The 23,910-nt window shown below is 35.3% G+C and overlaps 1 protein-coding gene across 5 annotated transcripts in view; it reads right to left on the reverse strand.

Annotated features, from left to right (window-relative positions):
- Positions 1-23,910, reverse strand: part of GSTCD (glutathione S-transferase C-terminal domain containing) — a 172,571-nt gene that overhangs the window by 117,446 nt on the left and 31,215 nt on the right. For 4 of the 5 annotated variants that reach the window (XM_004476216.5, XM_004476215.3, XM_004476217.3 and 1 more), the window contains 2 exons: positions 13,299-13,550; positions 8,343-8,436 (listed from right to left, as the gene is read on the reverse strand). In XM_004476216.5, coding sequence (XP_004476273.1) covers positions 8,343-8,436; positions 13,299-13,550 — 346 coding nt within the window. The remainder of the gene's footprint in view (positions 1-8,342; positions 8,437-13,298; positions 13,551-23,910) is intronic. The other variant, XM_012518678.4, reaches the window with a different exon arrangement.

The following is a 23,910-nucleotide window of genomic DNA, read 5'->3' on the forward strand; positions in this document are numbered from 1 at the left end:
TTGAAAAGAAAGGACACTAGACAGTGCATCAAAGTGGAATAAAGAAATAAAGACCTCCTGTAAAGGTAATAAGTAGTTAAAAATGGCTGTACCTATTGTATTGTATCTTTTGATATGTAACCGCATCTTTTACTTCTTAAATGTTTGAAAATGCAAATGCACAAAAAATAATGATAAACCTATGGTTTGGATGTATAATGTATATAGATATAATTTATAACCACTACAACAAAAGGTGGGAGGAGAGAGGGGTTTAGGAACAGGGTTTGTATAACCTATTGAAGTTGAGTTGGTATCAAAGCAAATGTGATTATTATAGATTTAGGATATTAAATTTGAGCCCTATAATAACCACAATGAAAATAACTGAAAAATATATATAGAAAAAAATGAGAAGGGATTTAAAATCAAATAGAAAAGTAGGCATTAACAGAAGAATTGAGGGACAAAACAGGCATAAGACTGACGAAAACCAAATAGCAAATGGCAGAAGAAAGTCCTACATTATCAATAATTACTTTAAAGGCAAATAAATTAATCTCGCCAGTCAAAAGACAGAGATTGGCAGGATAGATAACAAAAACATGCTGTTTATAAGAGACTCACCTTAAATTAAAAAACACAAGTAGGTTGAAAGTGAAGGGGTGGAAAAATTGTACCATGATACAATAGTGAACGAAAGAGGCTCTCATTTCCTTGCCCAGTGAGAGCATCCTCAAAACCTACACCATCTGCTTCACTTCCACTTTCTCAGAGGTGTACTTTTCCCCAAAAATCCCTACTCATGCCACATGAATGGTATATCTGAAGTTGCGTTTTCCTGCACACCCTTGTTGTGTCTGGCAGGCCACTGATCCCAGCTGTCACAGTTGGAAATATTCGTTTGTGAACCCTTCTATTTAGATTGTGTTTGTATGGAAAGCACCATATTCTTTTAATACTGCTAGTGGCTATATGTTCTTAATTGAACCGGAAAAAGAAACTGCACTGTGGGGTGACCGCTCTGAGCCAGTCCTTTCATGTGAGAAAAACCATTTTTGTCATATCAGGCAGATAGTGGGTGGTTTCCACTATTTGGTAGAATGTAGTCCCGTAGTATGTTTGACCATATGTTTTAACAAAACAATGTCCACTTTTTTTGTAAAATAAAAGCTACTGTAGATGTTAAAAAAAAAAAAAAAAAATAGTGAATGAAAGAGAGGTGGCAGATAAAACACACTTTAAATAACTAACAGTTACCTGGGAAAAAGGAGGTCACTATATATGGATAAAGAGGTCAATTCAACAAGAAGACATAACAATTATAAATATATATGCACAGAATGGCAGAGTACCAAAATATACAAAGCAAATATTGACAAATTTGAAGGGAGAAATAGTTGGTTCTGCATTACTAGTAGGAGACTTCAAAATACTACTTACAATAATGTACAAAACATCTAGATGAAGATCAAGGAAATTGAATTAGAAGAATTGACTTAATACAACTAATACAACTAGACTTAATACACATATTAAAAACACTTCAACCAGTAGAGCAGAATAATTTTCTCCTCAAGTGTACATGGGTCATTCTGCAAGATAGATCATGTATCAGGGTAAAAAACAAATCTCAATAAATTTAAAAATACTGAACTCATACCTTTTATCCTCTCTGACCACAATGGAATGAAGCTAGAAATAAATAATAAAGAGATGGAAAAGCCACAAATATGTGGAAATTGAATAATGTACTCTTAACCAATGAGTGAAAGACAAAATCACAAGAGAAATAAGGAAATATCTTGAAGCAAAGGTAAAAGGAAAACATACCAAAACCTGTGGGATGCAGCAAAGATAGTGCTGAAAGTGAAAATTATAGCTATAAATGTTTAAAAAAGAAGAAAGATCTTGAATCAGAGACCTATCAACTGGAAGATCTAGAAAAAGAACAGCAAACTAAATCCAAAGTGAGATGAAGGAATAACAAAGATTAGAGGGGAATAAATGCAATAGAGAATAACAACAACAACAACAAAAGAGAGAATCAACGAAACCACAAGTTAATTCTTTGAAAAGATCAATAAAATCAACAAATCTTTAGACTGACAAGGAAAAAAACAAAGAGAATGCAAATAACTAAAATAGGAAATGAAAGAGATATCATTACCAATTCCACAGATAAAAGGATACTATGAGCCACTGTATGCTAACAAATTAGATAACCTAGATGAAATGGACAAAGTCCTAGGAACACACTACCTACACTGACCACGGGTGGCTCAATATAAGAAAATTAAATAGCATAATACATAAGATTAATAGTATTAAAGGGAAAAACCACATTATCATCTCAATTGACACAGCAAAGGCATTTGACAAAATCCAGCACCCTTGTTGATAAAAATGCTTAGAAAATGGAAAAAGAAGGATACTTCCACAACATGAAAAGGCATATAAGAAAAAACTCACCACTAACATCATACCCAATGGTGAAAGACTGAAAGTTTTCTAAGATCAGGATCAAGCAAGGATGCCCACTGTTACCATTGGCAAGTTCTAGGCAGAGCAATGAGGCAACAATAGAAATAAAAGGCATTCAAACTGGAAAGGAAGAAGTTAAATTTTCCCTATTTGCAGATGACATGATCCCATAAATACAAATCCTGAAAAATCCACAACAAAGCTACTAAATTCAGCAAAGGGGGCGAGGGCACAAACGTCAACAGGCAAAAATCAGTAGTGTTTCTATATACAAGTAATGAACTCTGAAGAATGATGCAGACAACATGGATGACAGTTTGGTGGTTCCTCAGAAAGTTAAGTACAGAATTACATTAACACCTTGCAATCTCACTCCTAGGTATATACCCAAAAGAATTTAAAGCAGGGACTCAAACAGGTATACCAATGACGTTCATTACAGCATTATTCATAATTGCTAAAAGATGGAAGTAACCCAAATGCCTTTCAGTAGATGAATGGATAAACAAAATATGGTCAATACATACAATGGAATAGTAATCACACAATCTTTATTAAACCCTGTTATAATTTAAGGGGAAATTCTTATTTCTATCTCCATCAGCTTTCAGTTAAAGTCTCCCATTACACTCATAATACCCTGTACACTACAAAGAATGCAAGTTCCTATTCGTTGGATAGATGTTAATTGCCAGGTACTGTGCCACTTTCTTTACATTCATGACCTCTAATCATTATAAGACTGTAAGAAAGATGTGGCATATGTATAAGCTGCCATTTGAAGATTCTTGCTCCTAGTCTATATTTTATACTTGTCATTGTGAAGCAGCTGGTCATATCAAGGCTTACATTTCCCAGGCTCCCTTCTTCCCATGTTCACCTCTAGGTGGCAACATGTGATTTCCTTTTAGACAACAGAATATGGGCCTATAAAAGCCTATAAAAGCCTAACACAAAATCCCCCAATTTCTCTCTTCCATGAAAAAACAGACACTGAAACCCTAAGAAACCGTGGAACTTCTTTCAACCTGGGGTCTCTTCTTAAATGAGTTAAGTGGAGCAATACCCTGCCCCAACTACTACCCTGTGATGGCCAATTGGATTTACATCAGTATATTTTATCGCAAGACAAAATTTGGGAGTTTATCTGTCATAGCAATTAGCATTACTTTAACAATAACTATAGACTGAGGAAACTAAATCTCCAATTCTTTTCTTCCTTTTCTCTTCTATGTTTATTCCTAAGCAGGCTTTCACCCTTGCTGCGCCACCAAAATGCACTTTTTTTAAACAAATTAGTTTTATTGATACATATCAATAAAGCATATAATTTATCCAAAGTGTACAATCAATGGTATTTGGCATAATTACATTGTTGTGTGTACATCATTTCAACCAGTATTAAAGAATTTTCATTATTTCAATAATAATGAGAAGAAGAAACAAAAAACAAACAAACTAGAAAATTCTTCCCTCTTGATCTCTCTGTTTCCCCTGCTATACATAGCTGCTATTTCTGGCTATTCTTGCACAACTATTTATTTGTTTATTAAGCAGTTATGTTGAGATATATTCACACACCATATGATCTATCCAAAATATATAATCAATGGCTTTTTTTAAAAGCTGTTAAAAAGTCCTTTTTTGTAAAATTGTAAAATAAATAGAAAAAGATTGAAAGAAATACAAATTTTAAAAAGACAGTGCAAGGCTAGGTTAGATTTAATATAATCAATTATAAAAATAGCATAGTAACAAACCTTTATAAATATAAATAATTCAAATATAATAATTTAACATCATCCTAAGTTTTATATTACTGCTCTAACTATTGGACATAATAATCTTTAAGAATGAAGTAAATTATTGATTTATTTCATTTCCAATTAGGCCATAATTCTTTCCAGAAAATCAAATTCCTGTTTGGGAATTTTTTACATCTTACTGGAATGAATTGCAGCACATAGCAATTTGCTAACTCATAATTTTCTGAGGCAGAAAAACTCAAAATCTTGTTCAACAGTAGTCATACTAAATCATTATTGATCCAGACTATTTTAATTAAAAAATATTAATAAGAAAGAGTTCAAGAAAAATGAAGTATCCAAAAATACATCTCTTCTCCAGTCCTCCTCAATAAAAAGCAAGTGTTTATTTTGTAGAAAATCATTATAGAATACTGATCACATGAACAATTTGCCAGTTGCACTGAGTAATTGTTGTTCATATACCATGTTGTTATTTTACATTTATCTGGTCTATTCCAGCTTTTTTTGGGTTACTATTTGCATGTAATATCCTCTTCCAAACTTTCACTTTTAACCTGGTTGTGTCCTTATATCTGAGGTGGGTCTCTTGTAGATGGCTCATATTTTTTTCATCCATTCTATCAGTCTATGTCTTTTGATTGGGGAGTTCAATCCATTAACATTCACTGTTATTACTGTAAAGACCTTACTTACTTCAGCCATTTTGTCCTTTGGCTCTCTGTTGTCATATCATGCTATTGTCAGTCTTCTTATCCTTTAGTTAACCCTTCCTAATAATCTTCATTTCTAAACTCTTCTCTAAATCTCTCACCCTTGTTTTTTCCTTTCAGGCTGTAGCATCACCTTTAGTATCTTGCAAATCTGGTCTTTTGGTAACATATTCTATCAGTTTTTGTTTGTAAAGACTTTGAATTGATGTTCATTTTTGAAGGACAGCTTTGCTGTGGGAAGCTATGGTAATGGATCACAGGGGGTCTCGGCGAGCATGCGCGAGGCAAAACCACCCGCCTTATTAACAAAGAGACTGCGCCTGTCAACAAGGCGACCTTCCTTTGTTTTCTTCCTCTTCCTTGTTCTTCTTCTGCTATAATTTCCCGGGCAAAAAAAACGTCGCGCCTGCGCAGTACTACTCTAGGGCCACAATTGGCACGAAGACGTACAACCTATGACAGGCAGCCTAGCAACTTTTCATCGCCTTTTATGGAAACTTGCCTTGCACGCCAATCATACCCTGCCACGTATTCTACCCTCAGTATAAAGTCTGATGCTCAACCCTCAATAAACGAGACTTGATCAGAATCCTGTCTTGTCTCCATTCTTCTCGTCTCTTGTCCTCCCAATTCCCACTCCCTCTTTCAGGGCCTGGTTCGACTGTCCCGCGGGTCGGGTCATTTGCTAGACAAAGAATTCTTGGCTGGCAGTTTTTCTCTTTCAGAAAACCCTTAAATACTGGTAAAATACACCATACCACTTCCTTCTTTCCTCCATGGTTTCTAATGAAAGGTCTGCACTTAATCTTTTCAAGTTTCCCTTGTATGTGATGCTTTGCTTTTCTCTTGCTGCTTTCAGAATCCTTTCTTTATCTCTGATATCTGTCAGTCTGAATAGTAGTTTTCTCAGGGTAGGTCTATTTGAATTTATTCTGTATGGGGTGTATCCTTCTTGGATAATGATATTTATGTCCTTCATAAGGGTTGGGAAGTTTTCGTTCATTATTTCCCCAAACATTCTTTCTGCACCTTTTCCATTCTCTTCTTCTGGGACACCAACAATGTGAAAGTTTGTGCATTTGCATTGTCATTCAATTCCCTGAGACTGTTCCATTTTTTCCATTCTCTTCTCTTTCTGTTGTCCTGTCTTTTCCAGTTCAGATGCTCTGGCTTTGAAATCACTAATTCTGCCGTCAAGCAATTAAAATTTGCTCCTATGAGCCTCTAACATATTTTTAATCTCATCCATTGTGTCTTTCATTCCCATAAGGTCTGTTACCTTTCTTTGCAGGTTTTCAAATTGTTCTTTATGCTCTCTCAGTGTCTTTTTAATATCCTTTATTTCTTTAGTCATATTTTCTTTAAATTCTTTTAAGTGGTTTAGGAGAGTTGTGTGATTATCACTAATTGCATTAAATCCTGTATCTCTTCAGGATATTTGGTTTGTTCTTTTCGCTGGGCTGGCCATCTCTTCTTGTTTCCTAGTATGGCTTGTAATTTTTTGGTGCTGTCTAGGCATCTGAATATGTTGGTGATTTACTCTGGTGGCTAATTTCTCTCTCTTGCCTATCTTTTTTTTTTTTTCACAGCTCTTATTTGATATTTGGTTCAACTTATTCTTGGTCTTTAAAACTGCCCAGCTTAAGTTTTTAAAATCGGGCCAAGGACTCACTAGTGGGGTGCAGATTTTTTCGCAGGGGTTGGATACAGAGAGCGCAGAGAACAGTTTTTGTCTGTGCAATTTCCAGACCTGCCAGCTAGTCACTGCACCTTTCCACGGAGATGTTTCAGTCTTGGCTTTCCTGTGTTGAATCTCCAGATTGGAGATTCAGAGCAGGCTCTGCTGGCTGAATTCAATGAAGCAAAGTACCCTGACCTTCCCTCCCTTTTCCTTTGAAACCACTGACAGGGAGGAAGATGTCCATTCTCCTCTCCTCTCCTCCTAGGTGTTTTACCCCAGCTTAGTATCTTGGAAGAGGGGGAGGAGAGCCTTTCCTGGCTGCCACGGGGACTTGTTAACTCATGTATGTTGTTTTGCCTTCTTCATCTCTCTGTTGCTCATGATCCTGGGAGCCGGATAGTACTATCCTGGTTTGCTAACCGCAAAGCACATCACTCAAACAGCTTTTGGCTCTTTCTCCAGTTAGTCCATTGCCATCTTCCCACAATCCTCCAAATTGCACTTTTCAAGGTCGTAAATGATCACCAAGTTGCAAAATCCAATGGTTGATTCTTGATTCTCATTTTATGAAAAGATTTTGATTTATGGAGGATTTCTAAATCCTTCAGCAGCATTTGTTATAGTTGATTATGCCTGCCTTAATAAAATTGGTCTCTTTTAATACTTCCTCACTTCTCAATGATCTCTTAATTTTGGAGTACCTTGGGTTAAATGTTTAGTTTTCTCTCAGGAAGAATCTTCTCTCAGCAACTGAATATCACCTATATGTAAATGCTAAAAATCCCCAAATGCATATTGCTTCCATCTCAAACTCTCTCCTGAACTTTAGACCCCATATCCAACTGTTTATTAAATATATCTACTTGGATAACTAACTTTAATTCAACGTGCACCAAACTGAAAACATCTTCTGTTTCAAACCTGCTCTATCCAGTCTTCCCCATCTCAGGTAACAGTAATTCTATTCTCCCAGTTGCTCAGCCAAAAAACATGAAGTAATCCTTGACCTCTTTCTATCAAACCCCACAGAGAATCAATCTATTAGGAAATCTTGTGGATGCTGCTGTTAAAATACATACAGAATCTAATCACTTTTCATTTCCTCCACTAACACGCTAGTCCAAACCATTGTCTCTCCCAACGGTTATTACAAAAATCTTCTATAAATCTCCTTCCTTTTAGTTACAAAAGAGGAAACAAACATGACCAAGGTAAGGGATATTCTCAAAAATGTACAAACCAAGTGTAATTTCTAAAAATAAAAAATACGTAATCATTTAAAAACCTAACAGTAAAGAGATACTTTGCCAAACTTAAAAAAAAAATTAGGGAAAATTGATCATGGACTAGATATTACATGCTCAAGAAATTTTTGCTAATTTTTATTAGGTGTAATAATAGTATTGTGATTATGAAAGAAGATGTCAATATTTTTCAGATGTGTTTTGAAGTATATGACATATTGTCTGGGATTTGTTTTAAAATACTTCAGCAAAGGAAAAAATAAGGATAGATGAAGCAAATGTGGACACATTTTGGAAACAGTAAATCTGAGTGATGTGCATATAAGAAATTTTTCTTAATAAAATGAAAACTCGGTAGATAGCTTAAACAGAAATATTACATAAAGTCAAAGAGAGAATTTTGAGAATTGGAAGACAAATCTGAAGAGAATATCAAAATGGTGAATAAAACAAAGAAAAAAAAAAAATAACTCACCCTCTTTTGGGCTCACTGCTGCAGGAAGATTATTCCAATCAACAGTCCAGGTAGGGCAAGGATGCGGAGAAAACATCACTTCAATGCCATTCTCCTAGAGAAGGAAACAGGCCCTTTCCAAATCAATGTATTAATAAAATTCTATTATGTATTAGAAAAATAAATTTCTACTGTTTATACCAGCAAAAAATAGTACAAATAGTAACAGTCTTTAAGTATCCCCCCAAATACTTAGTGACATAAAAAACTCAATTGGGGAGAGGATGCTGCTCAGTGTTTGAGTGCCTCCTTCCCACATATGAGGCCCTGGGTTGAATTCTTGGTGCCTCCTTAAACAAAAAAACATCCCACAATTATCTTGTTTTTTGTCTACAGCACAATTACCATCCTATATTTTTACATGGTAATAATAACAAGCAGGGCGTTTTTTTTTTTTAACTTAATGAGAAAACACAGAAATAAAAAGCTACCCAGAAACATATTGGGTAGCAATGAGGAAAGTCACCTGAGGATAAAAATTTTTTCAAAAGCAATTCAAACAGAGATCATCAAAAACTGTGTTTTTCAAAGACTGGCTTTACATATATAAAAATTGCCACAGCCCAGGAGTTATAGCACCAACAGCCCCCACTTCAACAGACACCCCAAAACATTATCATACCAGTCTTTTACAATCTGAGCAAAGTTTCTAGAAAAGGATCCCTCTGGTTTAAGTAAATAGTTTCTAACATTTTAAAGAATGAGGGCTCCTTTTTAATATACTCATGATTTCTCAGGCTTGCTCCCCATGTTAAAATTTGTACATTTGTTTGATTTATAGATAGTGGCATGGCATACCACAGATCCCTTCCAATAACATTCTGAGTCCACAGCTCAAAGGATAAATATCCATAGTTCTGGTATATTTTATCTCGAGGAATATTCTACTCAAAAGAAAAACCTCTGAGAATCCATCATTAACCTTTCTGTATCAGTCAGTTCATCTGATTACTTTACATTATGAAAACTGGCTGAACTCAGGTCCCAAAGGAAATAGTTCAAGATCCTTTTCTTGGGTCCAGAGCTATAATTATAGGTCTAGAGATCAACAGCAGTCACTGGTTCCCAAAAAGCTAAACATATCACATTTCTCTCTGACATCACCCCTCTCCACTTTCCCTTACTGTATTCTAGCCATATTGACTTTCTTGCTACTCCTCATTTCACCAAACTCATTCCTATCTGTGGGCCAGTATTTTAAATACAGCTTTACTGATACAAAATTTACAAACCATAAAATTTGCCCTTTCAAAAGTGTACAATTTAGTTTCTAGTATATTCATAGAGTTGAACAACCATCACCTCTATCTATTTTTAGAACATTTTCAATACTCCAAAAGAAACCCAACACCCATTAGCAGTCACACTTTATTCTCCACCATATCTACTTGCTTTAGACAACCACTAATCTATCTTCTGTCTTTATAGATCTGCAAAAGGTCTTTTTACTAGCTTGACCTTCTGCCTAGAAGACTATTCCTCCAAATCTTCAATTTATTCAAGTTCATTGTCTTCAGTTCATTCAAGCTCAATGTCATCATCTCTTCAGACAGGTCTTCTTGACCACCATATCTACAAAATTCCTCAATCCCCCACTTCTTATCCCACATTATTTTTTTTTAATAGCATTTATCACTATCTAATGTGTTACATGTTTATTTGAGTCTTTTTTCTTTGTCTCTCCTGCAAGAGTGTAAAGACTGTTAGGGCAGAGGTACTGTCCAATTCGATCTTCATATATCCAGCATTCAGAGCAACACCTGGTGTTTAATAGACAGGTATTTTTTTGACTGACTGAATAAAAATCTTCTAGCAAACAAGGGAGATTTTTAGGCAAGGTTGTACCAAAGAAAACAGAAGGAAAAAAAGGTGAGCTGTGAGTATTCTGAAGAAAATCTTTACTATTTCATACTTCTGCTTTGCATTAATTTCATATGTTCTCACATGTGATTATATAAAAATGAAAAGTTACAGTGGGAATAAAATAAATTCATATAATATTAATTTGAAATGTTTTTTTCTTTCAAAGTACATATCAATAGAGAATTTTACTAGAAAGTAACAGAAACAATGCCCTGGCTAAGAAAGAAAATTCACTGGATCTAATATGGTCTATCAAGTTAGAATTAAAGTAAAAATTGAAAACTTAACTTATTTTACATTTGAACCTTTTTTGAAAAATCCATAGATGTAATGTCACAGCCATCTATCAAATATAATCATAAGGCGGTGGACTTGGCCCAGTGGTTAGGGCGTCCGTCTACCACATGGGAGGTCTGCAGTTCAAACCCTGGGCCTCCTTGACCCGTGTGCAGCTGGCCCATGTGCAGTGCTTATGCACGCAAGGAGTGCCGTGCCACACAGGGGTGTCCCCCACTTAGGGGAACCCCACGCGCAAGGAGTGTGCCCCATAAGGAGAGCCACCCAGTGCGAAGAGAGTGCAGCCTGCCCAGGAATGGTGCCGCACACACGAAGAGCTGACACAACAAGATGATGCAACAAAAAGAAACACAGATTCCCGTGCTGCTGACAGCAACAGAGGCGGACAAAGAAGACGCAGCAAATATACACAGAGAAAAGACAACCAGGGTGGGAGGGGAGGGGAGGGGAGGGGAGAGAAATAAATAAATAAATAAATCTTTTTAAAAAATTCATAAGATTTACTGTCAGAAAAGAATCTTACAGAATGCCTAAGACACTTCCCTAATTTTATAGATGGAGAAATTGAGATCCTTTGGTAAACAGCTTATTCAAGGTCACAAAATTAGCTTAGCTACTAAGCTGGGATAAGGTCACAAGATACCTGGTCCCTAGTACCACTACACTTTCACTACAGTGATGGACTTTAATATTTTTTAAAAATTTCCAGTGGACTCCATTGAACTGTTCCTCTCAGATCTGGGAGTTAGGGAAGCATAACTGCCCTTCAGCCTCAGCTCTTGCCTTTTGAAATCCATCACCATTTTTATATCATGCCTGTTGCTGGGACACACATGACTCCTTTAATGGACAGCTTTGGCTTTAGCTCTCTTCATTGACTTTGTCAAACTCTCTTGGAACTATACTGCAATTTTAAACTTTTCCTATCCAACTTTCCTTCCTTTCCTCTCTTCTCCACAAGGGTTAGGATTGCACTGGGGTCTGATGGCTCTCGCAGCCTCCTTTGGCTTTCTCTCCATTTTCCACAGAACATGGAAATGCTTTTCTCAACACCTGTGTGGAGAAGTATAGATCTGGTGACACAAAGGATGGATTGTGGCTGCTAAGAAGGTTCATCTCCCTGATCTTCAGCCACTAGAGGCTTCCTTGACCAATGGCCCCAGTTGCTAGGCTCTGAACTCTACTACCATATTCAGGTTGAGGCCATACTTCCCATGGGCTGCACCTGTCAATAACTGAGAGTGCAAGGACACTAAGCCAGACCTACTCTTGACAAATATGGAATGCCTTTGATAGATGAGTTGGGCTCAAGGACTTCCCATCGGCTTTGGCAAAACTTTCTTAGAATTGTACAGCTGTCTGTATCTTTTCTTATCCAAGCTTCCTTCCTTTACTCTTTCACCCATAGGGTTCAAACATGCATCATGGTCTGAACGCTCTCCCAACCTCTTCTGGTTCCCTCCCCATTTCCAATTATAGGGGTTTTATCAATAAACCTTTTGCATGTTTCATTTCATCTTGGAGTCTGCTTCTCAGAGAACAGAACTAAGACATCCCTTGAAGTTAAATATAATAGGATTTCTATTACATTTTTCATACTATTACAAATGGATTTATATTTATAATTATTAACTTTTTCTGAATTTAATTTTTGTGTATCTCTCTTTGTTTATAACTATTTTGATGTATAAAATGCAAATTTCTTTCCTAATGTCATTTTTTGCTTTTTCCTTTATATGAAACAGAACACATGGAAATAACAGAATTACCGATTTTTCTTCAAAGGCCCTGGATAAGTATGAATTAAAAACATATATTTTTGGTCAGTAGAATTTTAATATGAAGCAAATGACTCTCCTAGCAATTATTTATTTAAAAACAGGTGGTGAACTGGAGATCCCTGAACAGTGTAGTTATCTCTCAAGGCAGACCAAATTCAAGACAATGCCTTGCTATCTTCTAAAATCAACTAGAATATGATGCTTTTACATTATGAATATCTAACTGAGCTTAGCTGAAGAGGCAAGGAGCTGGAGTAACTACGGAAATCTAATTGTGCTTTTCCAAATCAACGAACTTTCTGTCAACTATAGAAAATAAATTCCACCCAACCTAAATAGGGAAAAATAATTAATATTTTACTAATGAAACTCAAATTAGTAGCTCAAATCACTTCATGAGTGCTCCTTGACTCAAATAAATCTTTAATTAGTTCCAAAGTAAAACGTTTGTGCAGATTGTTTCATATGGTAGGGGGACTTCTCACTTAATAGTATTAGAAACAAACTAGGGCCAAGAGAGGGAAAAACAAGTCATATGTGTTCTCAATATATAACATATGAACTCATATAATAAAGAATAACATAAAAACAAAATTTGAAGAATTCCACAATCCTGAATTTATATAAACCATGGACTGAAGCCAAAACTGCACTAGAAAAACATCAGACGAAAACAATACACTTGATCAGGTAAGGTACAACCTTGGTAAATGACTTTAAAAAGAGGAAAAAAATTAAAAGCTTTAAGAAAAATAATTTTTTAAAGAATATTTTGTGATTCATTTGGTTCCAATGGTAAATAATATTTAAATGTTCAATTTACTACTTCACATAAATGCAAACATCATAAAAACTGATAGCTACAAATAAAATTGATAACAAAATGTCAACAAATGATTACAAGTTGAGGTAGACTACACTCCAATGTTAACACATGAAAATTTTCAAAGACAACTTTATAAAACAACTTAATTACCATTAACTTGGTCATAGTTGGTCTTGGTCCTCCTATAAATGAAGGATCATTTTTCTCCTCTACACCTGGGACCTCACTTATATTTGGATGCTGCTCATTCATGGGGGTCAGCAAGTCAGATAAATGAAGAAAATGGATCCTGCACTTAGAAGCTGCTGTTTTTACTCTTGGCACTTTCTGAATCCTCTGGTACCAAGAAGCCAGTAGTGGTAATTCTACCAGCTTTTCAGAAAGTTTCTTGCAGATAATTACCTGAGCAGGATAAGAACAAAACACACGATTATGTTTTTTGTTTATAATAGCTATATTGTGTTATACTTTACACGCCATAAAACACACCCATTTTAAGTGTACAATTCAATGAGTTTTAGTAAATTTATACAGGTGGGTCAGCACAATGACAATCCAATTTTAAAACAATTCTATCTGCCCTTGTGCCCATTTGCTGTAAATTTCTGCTCCAATGTCAAGTCACAGGCAACCACTGAGCTTTCCAACTCCCTAATTCCGCTTTTTCAAGGATTTCATATAAATAGCATCATACAATATGTATCTTTTTCCATTTACTATGTTTTTCAAGTTCCTCGATGTAGTTGTATTTATCAATAGCTTGTTCCTCTTTATTGATGAGTCCATTATGTGGATAAGCCATATTTTTTTTATCCATTTACCAGTTGATGGACATTTCCAGCCTTTGGCTATTTTGAATAATGCTGCTATATTATGTACAACTCTTTGTGTGTAAATGTATTTCATTTCTTATAAGGAGATACCTAGGAGTCAAGTTGCTAAGTTGTAAGGTAAGAGGATAATTAAATTATTAAGAAACTGCCGAACTATTTTCCATGCTGGTTATACTATTTTACATTCTAGCAATGCGTGAAATTTCATTTACTCACAATTTTACCAGCACTAGATATTGTCAGTCTTTTCTTATTTTAGCCATTCTAATGTGTGAGCAGTAGTACCTCATTATGGTTTTAATTTTATTTCCCTGACTAATGATGTTTACCATCTTATCATAGCTTATTTACCATTCACATATTTTCTTTGGTGAGGAGTTGATAAGTTTTTATCATTCATGCCACAATATACAAATTATGACAACTCTTGAATCTGGGGTTAATACTTTCATAACTGTATAAGGATTAAATATATGATTTCAAAAACACTTTGAGTTTGAAATCTAGAATAGAAAAAATTTTCAAGATACTTTAATTTTAATATTTCTTAATATTCATAACAATGGCAATTTTGTATAATCTTTGTCAATGTATAATAATGAAAACAAAATTGACCCATGAGCATGCTGTAGAACCAACCCCTAATGATCTTAAAATATTAAAAAAAAACACAAAAAACCTTTCTAAAATGGTTGGAAAATTCAAATTGAATGGAGTTAAAATGAAAAAGAAAAACCTCCAAACCCAATCCTGACCTATTCTCAGAGATAAACAAAGTTAACAGTTGTTTGTATGTTCAAGAAAAAAAAAATAAGCATATATTTCATTTTAATTTATATAAAGAGAAATACATGATATCCACTAGCTTGCAACCTTGAATATTTTCACTAAAAGTTCTTTCCATATTAGTAATATATGATCTACCACATTCTTTTTTAACCTTTGATTTGAAGAAATCACACAAATAAGTGTCTAATTTAATATTTACATGAAATTTACATAGTTGTACAGCCTCTATCAAAATAAAAAAATAGAATATAGTCAACATTCCAGAAGCCTCCATTATGGTTCCTGAGTCACAACTACCCAAAAGAAACCACTATTTTGAATTTCACCACCACCAATTAGTTTTAACTGTTTTTTAAGACAAACTGTATTTTAAAGAAAAATCATGCATAAAGTACAGATTTCCCAAATTTCACCCTATTAACACCACACATTAGTGTGGTACATGTGTTGCAAATGATGGAATAATATTTATTGTACTATTAACTTTAGTCCATAGTTTATTTTAGGGTATACTGTGTTGTAGTACTATGGATTTAAAAAAATTTTTTATCCTAGTAACATACATACAACCTAACATTTCCTCTTTCACCACATTTAAATATATAATTTAGTACTGTTAATTATGTTGGCAATGTTGTGCTACAATCACCACCATCCATTACCAAAACTTTCCCATCATCACAAATAGAAATTCTGTACAATTTAAAATTAACTCCCCATTCCCTACCTCCACCTGGCCCATGGTAAGCTATATTTTAGTTCCTGATTAGATGATTTTGATTATTTTAATTATTTTAAATCAATAAGGTCATACAATATTTATCCTTTTGTGTGTGTCTGTGTTCACTCAATAAGATGTCTTCCATGTTGTTGCAGCTGCCAGAAATTCATTCCATTTTATGGCTTAATAATGGCCCATTGTGTAAATATATCACATTTTGTTTAACCATTTGTCAGTTGATGAACACGGGTTGCTGCCATCTTTTGGCAACTGCGAATAATGCTATGAACATTGGTGGGCAAATGTATGTTCAAGTTCTTACTTTCCATTTTTTGGGTAACCAGAAGTGAAACTGCAGAGTCATATGGTCATTCTATACTTAAAATTCTGAGGAACTGAAAAACTATCTTCCACAGTGGCTTTACTAGTTACAACAATGAATGAGTGTTCCTATTTCTCCACATGTTCTCCAATACTTGTAATTTTCCATTTTTTAAATGGTAACCATTCTAGTGTGTGTGAAATGGTATCTTGTGATTTTGATTTACATTCCCCTGATAATGATGTTGAGCACATTTTCATGTACTTTTTGGACATTTGTATATCTTATTGGAGAAATGTCTACTTCAATCTTTTGCCCATTTGATTGTCTTTCTGTTATTATGTTGTAGAATTTTCTCTTATAGTCTGGATAGTAAATCTTATTAACTATGTGGTTTCCAAATATTTTCTCCCATTCCATAGGCTGTCCACTTACTTTCACGATGAAGTGCTTTCATGCACAAAAGGTTTTAATTTTAATGATGTCCCATTTATCTATTTTGTCTTTTGATATTTGTGATTTTGGAGTAAAGTCTAAAGAACATTCCTATACCTGTCTTTTGGTGTACATGTATAAGCATTTTTGTTACATATAAACCTAGTAGTAGAACTGCTTGATCACAGGATAAATTAGGAAATACTGCCACTTTCCCAAAGTTTCTGTACCAATTTTCCATGCCCACCAAAATACAGTAACAATCCTATTTGTTCAATATTCTCCCTAAAACTTCGTATTTTGTTTTATTAAATTTAGCTATTTTGTTAAGTGTGTAGTGGTATTTTGTTTTGGTTTTAATTTCATTTCCCTGAAGATTAATTTTGTTGAAAACATTTTCATATTTATTGAGCATGTGGATATTCTCTTCTGTTCTCTTCAATTAATGTCATTTGCCCATTTTTCTAATGGGCAGTCTGACATTTTTTTAAAAGCTACTTTATAGGTTTATTTTTAAATTTTGGACATGAATTTTTAATTAAATACATGTATTGCAAATATCTTCTCTCATTGAGTGGCTTGCCTTTTTACTATTCTAATGGCAGCTTCTTTTCAACAAAAGCTCTTATTTTAAATGAATTTTATCTTCTTTCTTTATGAACACTGCTTTTCTTGTGCCATTTAAGACATTTTTTACTACCTCCACATCATGAAGATATTCCCATGAAGATATTCCCGTCTGCTCTCTTCTAGAAGTTTTGTTTTACCTTTCATGTTTAAATCTACAATGCACCTAGAATTGATTTTGATGTATGAGGTAAGGCTAAATGTTAAATTTTTATCCATATGGACATCCAATAATTTCATGCTATTTACTGAAAAGATCACCCTACCCATAGCCACCAATGATCTATCATTACTTTTGTTAAGTCCGGTGACCTGCTAAGGCATCCATTTCTCAACTCCCTATTCTCTTCTCTGCAATTAGTCTAATCTATCTTTGGGCCAATACCACCTTGTCTTAATTATTATGGTATTACAATAAACAATAAGTCTTGATATCTAGTAGTATAAGAACTCCAATCTTGTTCCTATTAAATATTGCTTTCGCTATACTAGGTCCTTTGCATTTTTATGTAAATTTTAGAATCAGCTTGCCAATTTCAAAAAAATAAACACATACATATATGATACAAAGCTACCAATTTTTATTATATTGAAACTATAATTTGGGGAGTTGATATTTTAATAATATTTTTTCCCATAAACAAGGCACACCTCACCATCTATTTCAGATTTTAAATTATTTCTCTTAGCAATGTTTTCTAGTTTTCTTCATAGAGGTCCTGTATATCCTCTGTTAGATTTATTATGGAGTATAGGGTTTTTTCAAAGTAACTGTAAATGGTATTTAAAGTTTGCATTTTTCCATTGTTTTCAATGTTAGGGTATATAAATTCAATTAATTATTGAATATTGACCTTTTATATAGTGAACTGCCTAAATCCATGTTTTAATTTGTAGATTCATTTGGATTTTTTATGTACACAGTAAAGTCATCTGTAAAAAAGTTTTATTCTTGAAAAAAAAAACCTCTATAACTCTTTTTTTTCTGGCCATATTGCACTGTCAGTGCTAGACAATGTTGAACATAATTGATGACGGTAGATATACTTCTTAGTCCTGACTTGAAGAGACAGCATTGAGTATTATACCATTAATTATGAGGTTTCTTATATTACTTTAAAGAGCTTTATTCCATTGGGTTCTAGGTTCCAAGCTTTGTTACAGTCTGCCATCACTCTTATTGATAGCTCTTTAATGACAAAGTTATCTTCTTATTCTTGCTGCTTTTAAGGTTTGTTCTTTCTTTGGCTTCCACAAGTTCAGCTACAATTAATATAGCTTTATTTTTGTTTTTCTTACTCAGTGTTAGCTAAGTTGCTTGAATCTATATATTGATATCTTTTATAGGATATGGAATGTTATCAACATTGATCTTTTCAAATATTGTTTCTGCCCCATTCTTTTTTATCAATTGAGATTCCAATTAATCTTATAGTAGACCTTTTAAATCAGTCCCACCTATCTATTATGACTCATATTTCTACTTTTTTCCTAATTTATTTTTATTGTAGTAGTACAAAATTTTTAAATTTATATTATATTCATATATTTATATTATATTTATATTAGCTTAATGGCATAAGTAACATTTAAAATGTTGTGTTGCTATCACCAATACCATAAACAAAACTTTTTCATTGTCCAAAAAAGAAACTAACTATGAAGCAATAACTCCCACTACCCTCTTTTCCAATTTCTAGTAACCTCTAATCTTTCTGTCTCTATTAATTAACTTATACTAGATATTTCATCTAAGTAGAATCATACAGTATTTGTCCTTTTATGTCTGGTTTTTTTCACTTAGCATGTTTTCAAGGTTCATAAAATGCAATAGCATATAGCAGAATTTTTCTGTTTTCAGGCTAAATAGTATTCAATCGTGTAAATATATACCACATTTTATTTACGTATTCAACCACTGAAGGAAGCTCGAGTTGCTTCAACATTTTGGCTATTGTGAATAATGCTGCTATGAGCACTGGTGTACAAGTATCTGTTTGAAACCTTGTTTTCAATTCATTAAGGTATGTATACCTAGGAGTGGAATTGCTGGGTCATATGGTAAGTCTATACATGATCTTTTTTGAGGAACTTCCAAACTGTTTTTCATAGCAGTTAGGACCATCTTATACCTACCAGCAATGTACAACAGTTCCAATTTCTCTACATCATCTCCCAACACTTGCATTATTATTTTTATAGCATTCCTAGTGGATATGAAGTGGTATCTCATTGTAGTTTTGATTTGCATTTCCCTGATGACTAATGATTGTGAGCATCTTTTCCTGTGCTTACCATTTGTATATCTTCTTTGGAGAATTATCTATTCCAATTTTTTTACCTTATTTTAATTGGATTGTCTGTCACTTATTTTAATTGGGTTGTTTGTCTCTTTGTTCTTGAATTGTAGCAGTTCTTTCTATATTCTGGATATTAAACACTTTTCAGATACATAATTTGCAACTATTTTCTCGATTTTGTAGGTCTGTTCATTTTCTTGATAATGTCCTTTGATGCATGAAAGCCTTTAATTTTGATGAAATCCAATTTATCTATTTTATCTTTTGTTCTTCATACTTTTGGAGTCATATCTAAAAATCCACTGCCAAATACAAAGTACTGAAAATGTCTTCCCTAACTTTTCTTCTAAGAGTTCCATTGCTTCAGCCTTATATTTAGGTTGTTGATCTCTGTTTCAGTTTGCTAAATATTGCCAAACCAACATAACAGAAAAGGGATTGGCTTTACAATGGGGATTTATTAGGTTAAATGCTTTTAGTTCTGAGGCTGTAAAAGTGTCCAAATTAAGGCAGCATCAGGAGACCCTTTCTTCTCAAACTGCAGCTGTGGGAGATCAGGCACCTGGCAGCATCTGCTCATCTCCCCCCTCTGCTCTGGAGATCCTTCCTCCCTTACCTGCAGCTGTAAGGGATTAGGGCTGTCTCCCCTCCTCTGAACCTCGTTGCTTTTTTAGCTTCTGGCTAAAGTAGCTTTTCTCTCAGCTTCTGGGTTCCTTTCTGTCTCTGCAGCTTTTTATTCCTTTGTTTATAAAGGACTCCAGTAAGAGGATTAAGACTCATCCTGGACCATGCAATCAAAGGTCTTTAACTGAAGTATATTTAATCAAAAGATCCCACCTAAAATAGGTCTACAAGCCCAGGAGTGGATTAGCTTTAAAAACAGGATTTTCTGAGGTCCACAAAAGTTTCAAACTACCATATTTCACTCTTTGGACCCCCAAAACCACAATCTTCTCATATGCAAAATACATTCATTCCATCTCAATATTTCAAAAAGTCTTAAATCATTTCAGTAACAGTAGTAAGTACAAAATCCCATCAAAATCAGTTACAGGCATATTGTCTGTCATGGGGCTAAAATTCCCCTTTGGCTGTGGACCTGTGAAACTTAAAATACAAGTTATATGCTTCCAATATACGAAGAAGGGACAGTCATAAAATAAGTATTCCCATTACCATAGGAAGAAATTGGAAGGAAAACAGAGGTTACGGTCTCAAACAGCTCTGAAAACCTACAGGACATAGTTAATTAGATTTCAAAGTCTTAGAATCATCTATAGAACCATGGTTTCTTCTGCTTGATGCCTGACAGAATGGCAATCCCACCCTTCCCAAGGGCTTGCCCAGCAGCCATGTTCTCAGCTCCACACTCACATCAAGCATTGGGGTGGCCACCAAATTCAGCCAGAAATAGGTTGGCTTTTAGAATGGGGATTTACTAGGTTAAAAGCTTAGAGTTCTGGGGCCATGAAAGTGTCCAAATCAAGGTATTATCAGGAGAGCCTTTCTCCCCAAGCCAAATCTGTGGGCAATCAAGCCCAAGGCAGCATCCACTCATCTCTCCCCTCTTCTGCAGACCTCATTTCCTTTACCTTCTGGTTTCAGTGGCTTCCTCTCAGCTTCTGTGTTCCACTGACTTCAGCTTCTGGCTCCTAGGGCCTCCTCTCTTAGCTTCTGGGTTCCTCTCTGTATATGCAGCTTTTTCCTGTGTCTGTAGCTTTTTATTCCTTTGTTTATAAAGGACTCCAGAAAGAGGATTAAGACTAATCCTGGACCATGCACTCAAAGGCCCTTAACTGAAGTAATTTATTCAAAAGATCCCACCTAAAACAGGTCCACAAGCCCAGGAATAGATTAGCTTTAAAAACAAGATTTTCTGAGGTCCACAAAAGCTTCAAATTGCTATAGTCCATATTGAGTTAATTTGTATATGTGATATGAGTTAGGGGTCTAATTTCATTCTATTCATTCCTCACTGAATGGATTTGGTGACCTTGTTGAAAATCATTTTGCCATAGTTGTATGGATTAACTTCTGAATAATTCGACTCCATTGATTCAAATGTCTATTCTTATGCCATACTGTATAGCTTTGTAGTAAGTTTTGAAATGAGGATGTGTGAGTCCCCCAAGTTTGTTCTTTTCTTATGATTGTTTTGACTATTCGGAGCTCCTTGCCATTGCATATGAATTTGATTGGCTTTTCCATCTTTGGAAAAGAAAAAAAAAGGTTGATTGAATTTTGACTACCATTGTGTTGAATCTATAGATTGTTTTGGGTAGTGTTTCAGTGTGCGAAAGGACTGCAGATGCAAAATACTAGAAATGGGTTGGCTCTTATATAAGGGATTTATTTATTAAATTCCAAGGCCATGAAAAGTCCAAACAGAGGCACATCAGAGATGCTTTATCATCAAAGTCAGCTGTCGCATGGCAAAGATGGCAGCTGATTTTTCCACAAGTCCTTCCTGGATAACTCTGCATTTCTTTTTTTTTTCCCTATCTGGTTGCACTATATTTGTGTATGTGTATGTGTGTCGCTTTGCTGCCTAGGGGCTGTACCTCTCCACACAGGTCTGGGACACCTTTTTTCTCTCTTTTTATGAGGAGGTCAAACCCAGGCCTTCCATATAGTAAATGGGAGCTCAAAGCTTGAACCACAGCTGCTTCCCAAAACTGCATTTCTGATCCTGACTTACAAGTTCCAGATTTAGTTAGAGCTTCACATGGGAGGCTATTCTCTGGGGGGCTTGTTTTCTGGAACCTTGGAATTTCCCAAGTAATAAGTTTTTGGTTTCTTTGTGCACAACAGTTTAGTTCTCATCTTATTTCTTTCCTCTCACATTTTGCTATAAGCTGCAAGAAGCCAGGCACATTTTCAATTTTTACTTTGGAAATCTTCTCAGCTAAATGTCCAATCTTGTTGTTTTCAAATTTTGCTTTCCATCTACCATCAGGAGTCAAATTTGCCGAGTTCTCTGCAACTTTAAAACAAAGATTGCCCTTCCTCCAGTTTCCAATAATAGTTTCATCATTTCCTTCTAAGGCCTCACTGGAAATAACTGTAGGGTCCATATTCCTACCAATAGTCTCTTCAAAGCAATCTAGGTCTTTTCTATCAAGTATATCAATTCCTTCAAAAAAATATATATATCCCTGACCCATTTATAAAACCATTACAAACTTTTTGGTAATTGCAGCAGCAAAACATCACTCTCAATTCCAATTTCTGTTTCAGTCTGCCAATGGGCTGCCAAAACAAAGTACCAGAAATGGGTAAAGGGGATTTATTTAGGGTAAAAGCTTAGAGTTCCAAGGCTGTGAGAAGTCCAAACTGAGGCACTGTCAGAGATAAATTCTTGCCAAAGTCAGCAGCCACATGGTGAAGCTGGCCACTGATCTCTGCTGAATTCTCTTCCTTCCCCTCCAGCATCTAAAATCTCTCAGACCCTAGGCTCCTGGAGCTTAGCTGCCAGCTATCGAGCCTCGTATATCAGTTTGGCTACTCCACCTTCTTTCTGAGGTAAACTGCAAGTTAACAGGCAAATCACAGGGCTTGTTTACTCTTGAGCTGCTCCATGGGCCCAGCCTCTTGGGGGATTTGTCTTTAAGTCATCTTCTAGTTCTCTCTCACATGGCCAGATCAAATATGGCAGAGTTTCCTTTTCCTGTGTCCATCTGTGTCTCTCTGTGTCTCTGGGTTTATAAAGATCAAGCAAGGAGGTAGAGACAACTTGAGTCATGCCTCATGACATAATCCATTCAAAGCAGTCTCACACCCACAGGAATGGATTAGTTCTCATTTTTTGGGATTCATAAACGAATTTCAAACTGCCACAGGTAGCACAACATTTTAACAACATTAAGTCTTCTAATCCATGAACATGGGATGCCTTCCCATTCATTTAGGTCTTCCTTAATTTCTTTTAGCAGTGTTTTATAGTTTTCAATGTATAAGTCTTTCACATCCTTAGTTAATTTTATTCCTGGGTATTTTAGTCTTTTTTTTTTTTTTTTAAAAGATTTATTTTTATTTATTTAACTCCCCCCCCCCCCCCCGGTTGTCTGTTTTCTGTGTCTTTTTGCTGCGTCTTGTTTCTTTGTCCGCTTCTGTTGTCGTCAGCGGCACGGGAAGTGTGGGCGGCGCCATTCCTCGGCAGGCTGCTCCCTCCTTCGCGCTGGGCGGCTCTCCTTATGGGTGCACTCCTTGCGCGTGGGGCTCCCCTACGCGGGGGACACCCCTGTGTAGCACGGCACTCCTTGCGCGCATCAGCACTGCGCTTGGGCCAGCTCCACACGGGTCAAGGAGGCCCGGGCTTGAACCGCAGACCTCCCATGTGGTAGACGGACGCCCTAACCACTGGGCCAAAGTCCGTTTCCCTAAGATGTTATTGTAAATGGAACTGTTTTCTTGATTTACTTTTTGGATTATTCATTCTGGTGGATACAAACACCAGTTTTTGTGTTGATCTTATACCCGGAGACTTGGCTGAATCTATTAGTTCTAGTGGCTTTCTTGTGGATTATTTGGGATTTTCTATATATAGGATGTCATCTGCAAATAGAGATACTTTTACTTCCTCCTTTCCATTTTGGATGCCATTTATTTCTTTTCTTGTCTAATTATTTTTGCTAGAATATCCAGTATAATGTTGAATAGCAGTGGTGAAAAGTGGGCATCTTTGTCTTATTACTGACCCTAGGAGAAAGCTTTCCATCTTTCACCATGAGTTTGA

The sequence above is a fragment of the Dasypus novemcinctus genome, chromosome 1 (genome assembly GCF_030445035.2).
Source record: "Dasypus novemcinctus isolate mDasNov1 chromosome 1, mDasNov1.1.hap2, whole genome shotgun sequence".
Taxonomy (NCBI): domain Eukaryota; kingdom Metazoa; phylum Chordata; class Mammalia; order Cingulata; family Dasypodidae; genus Dasypus; species Dasypus novemcinctus.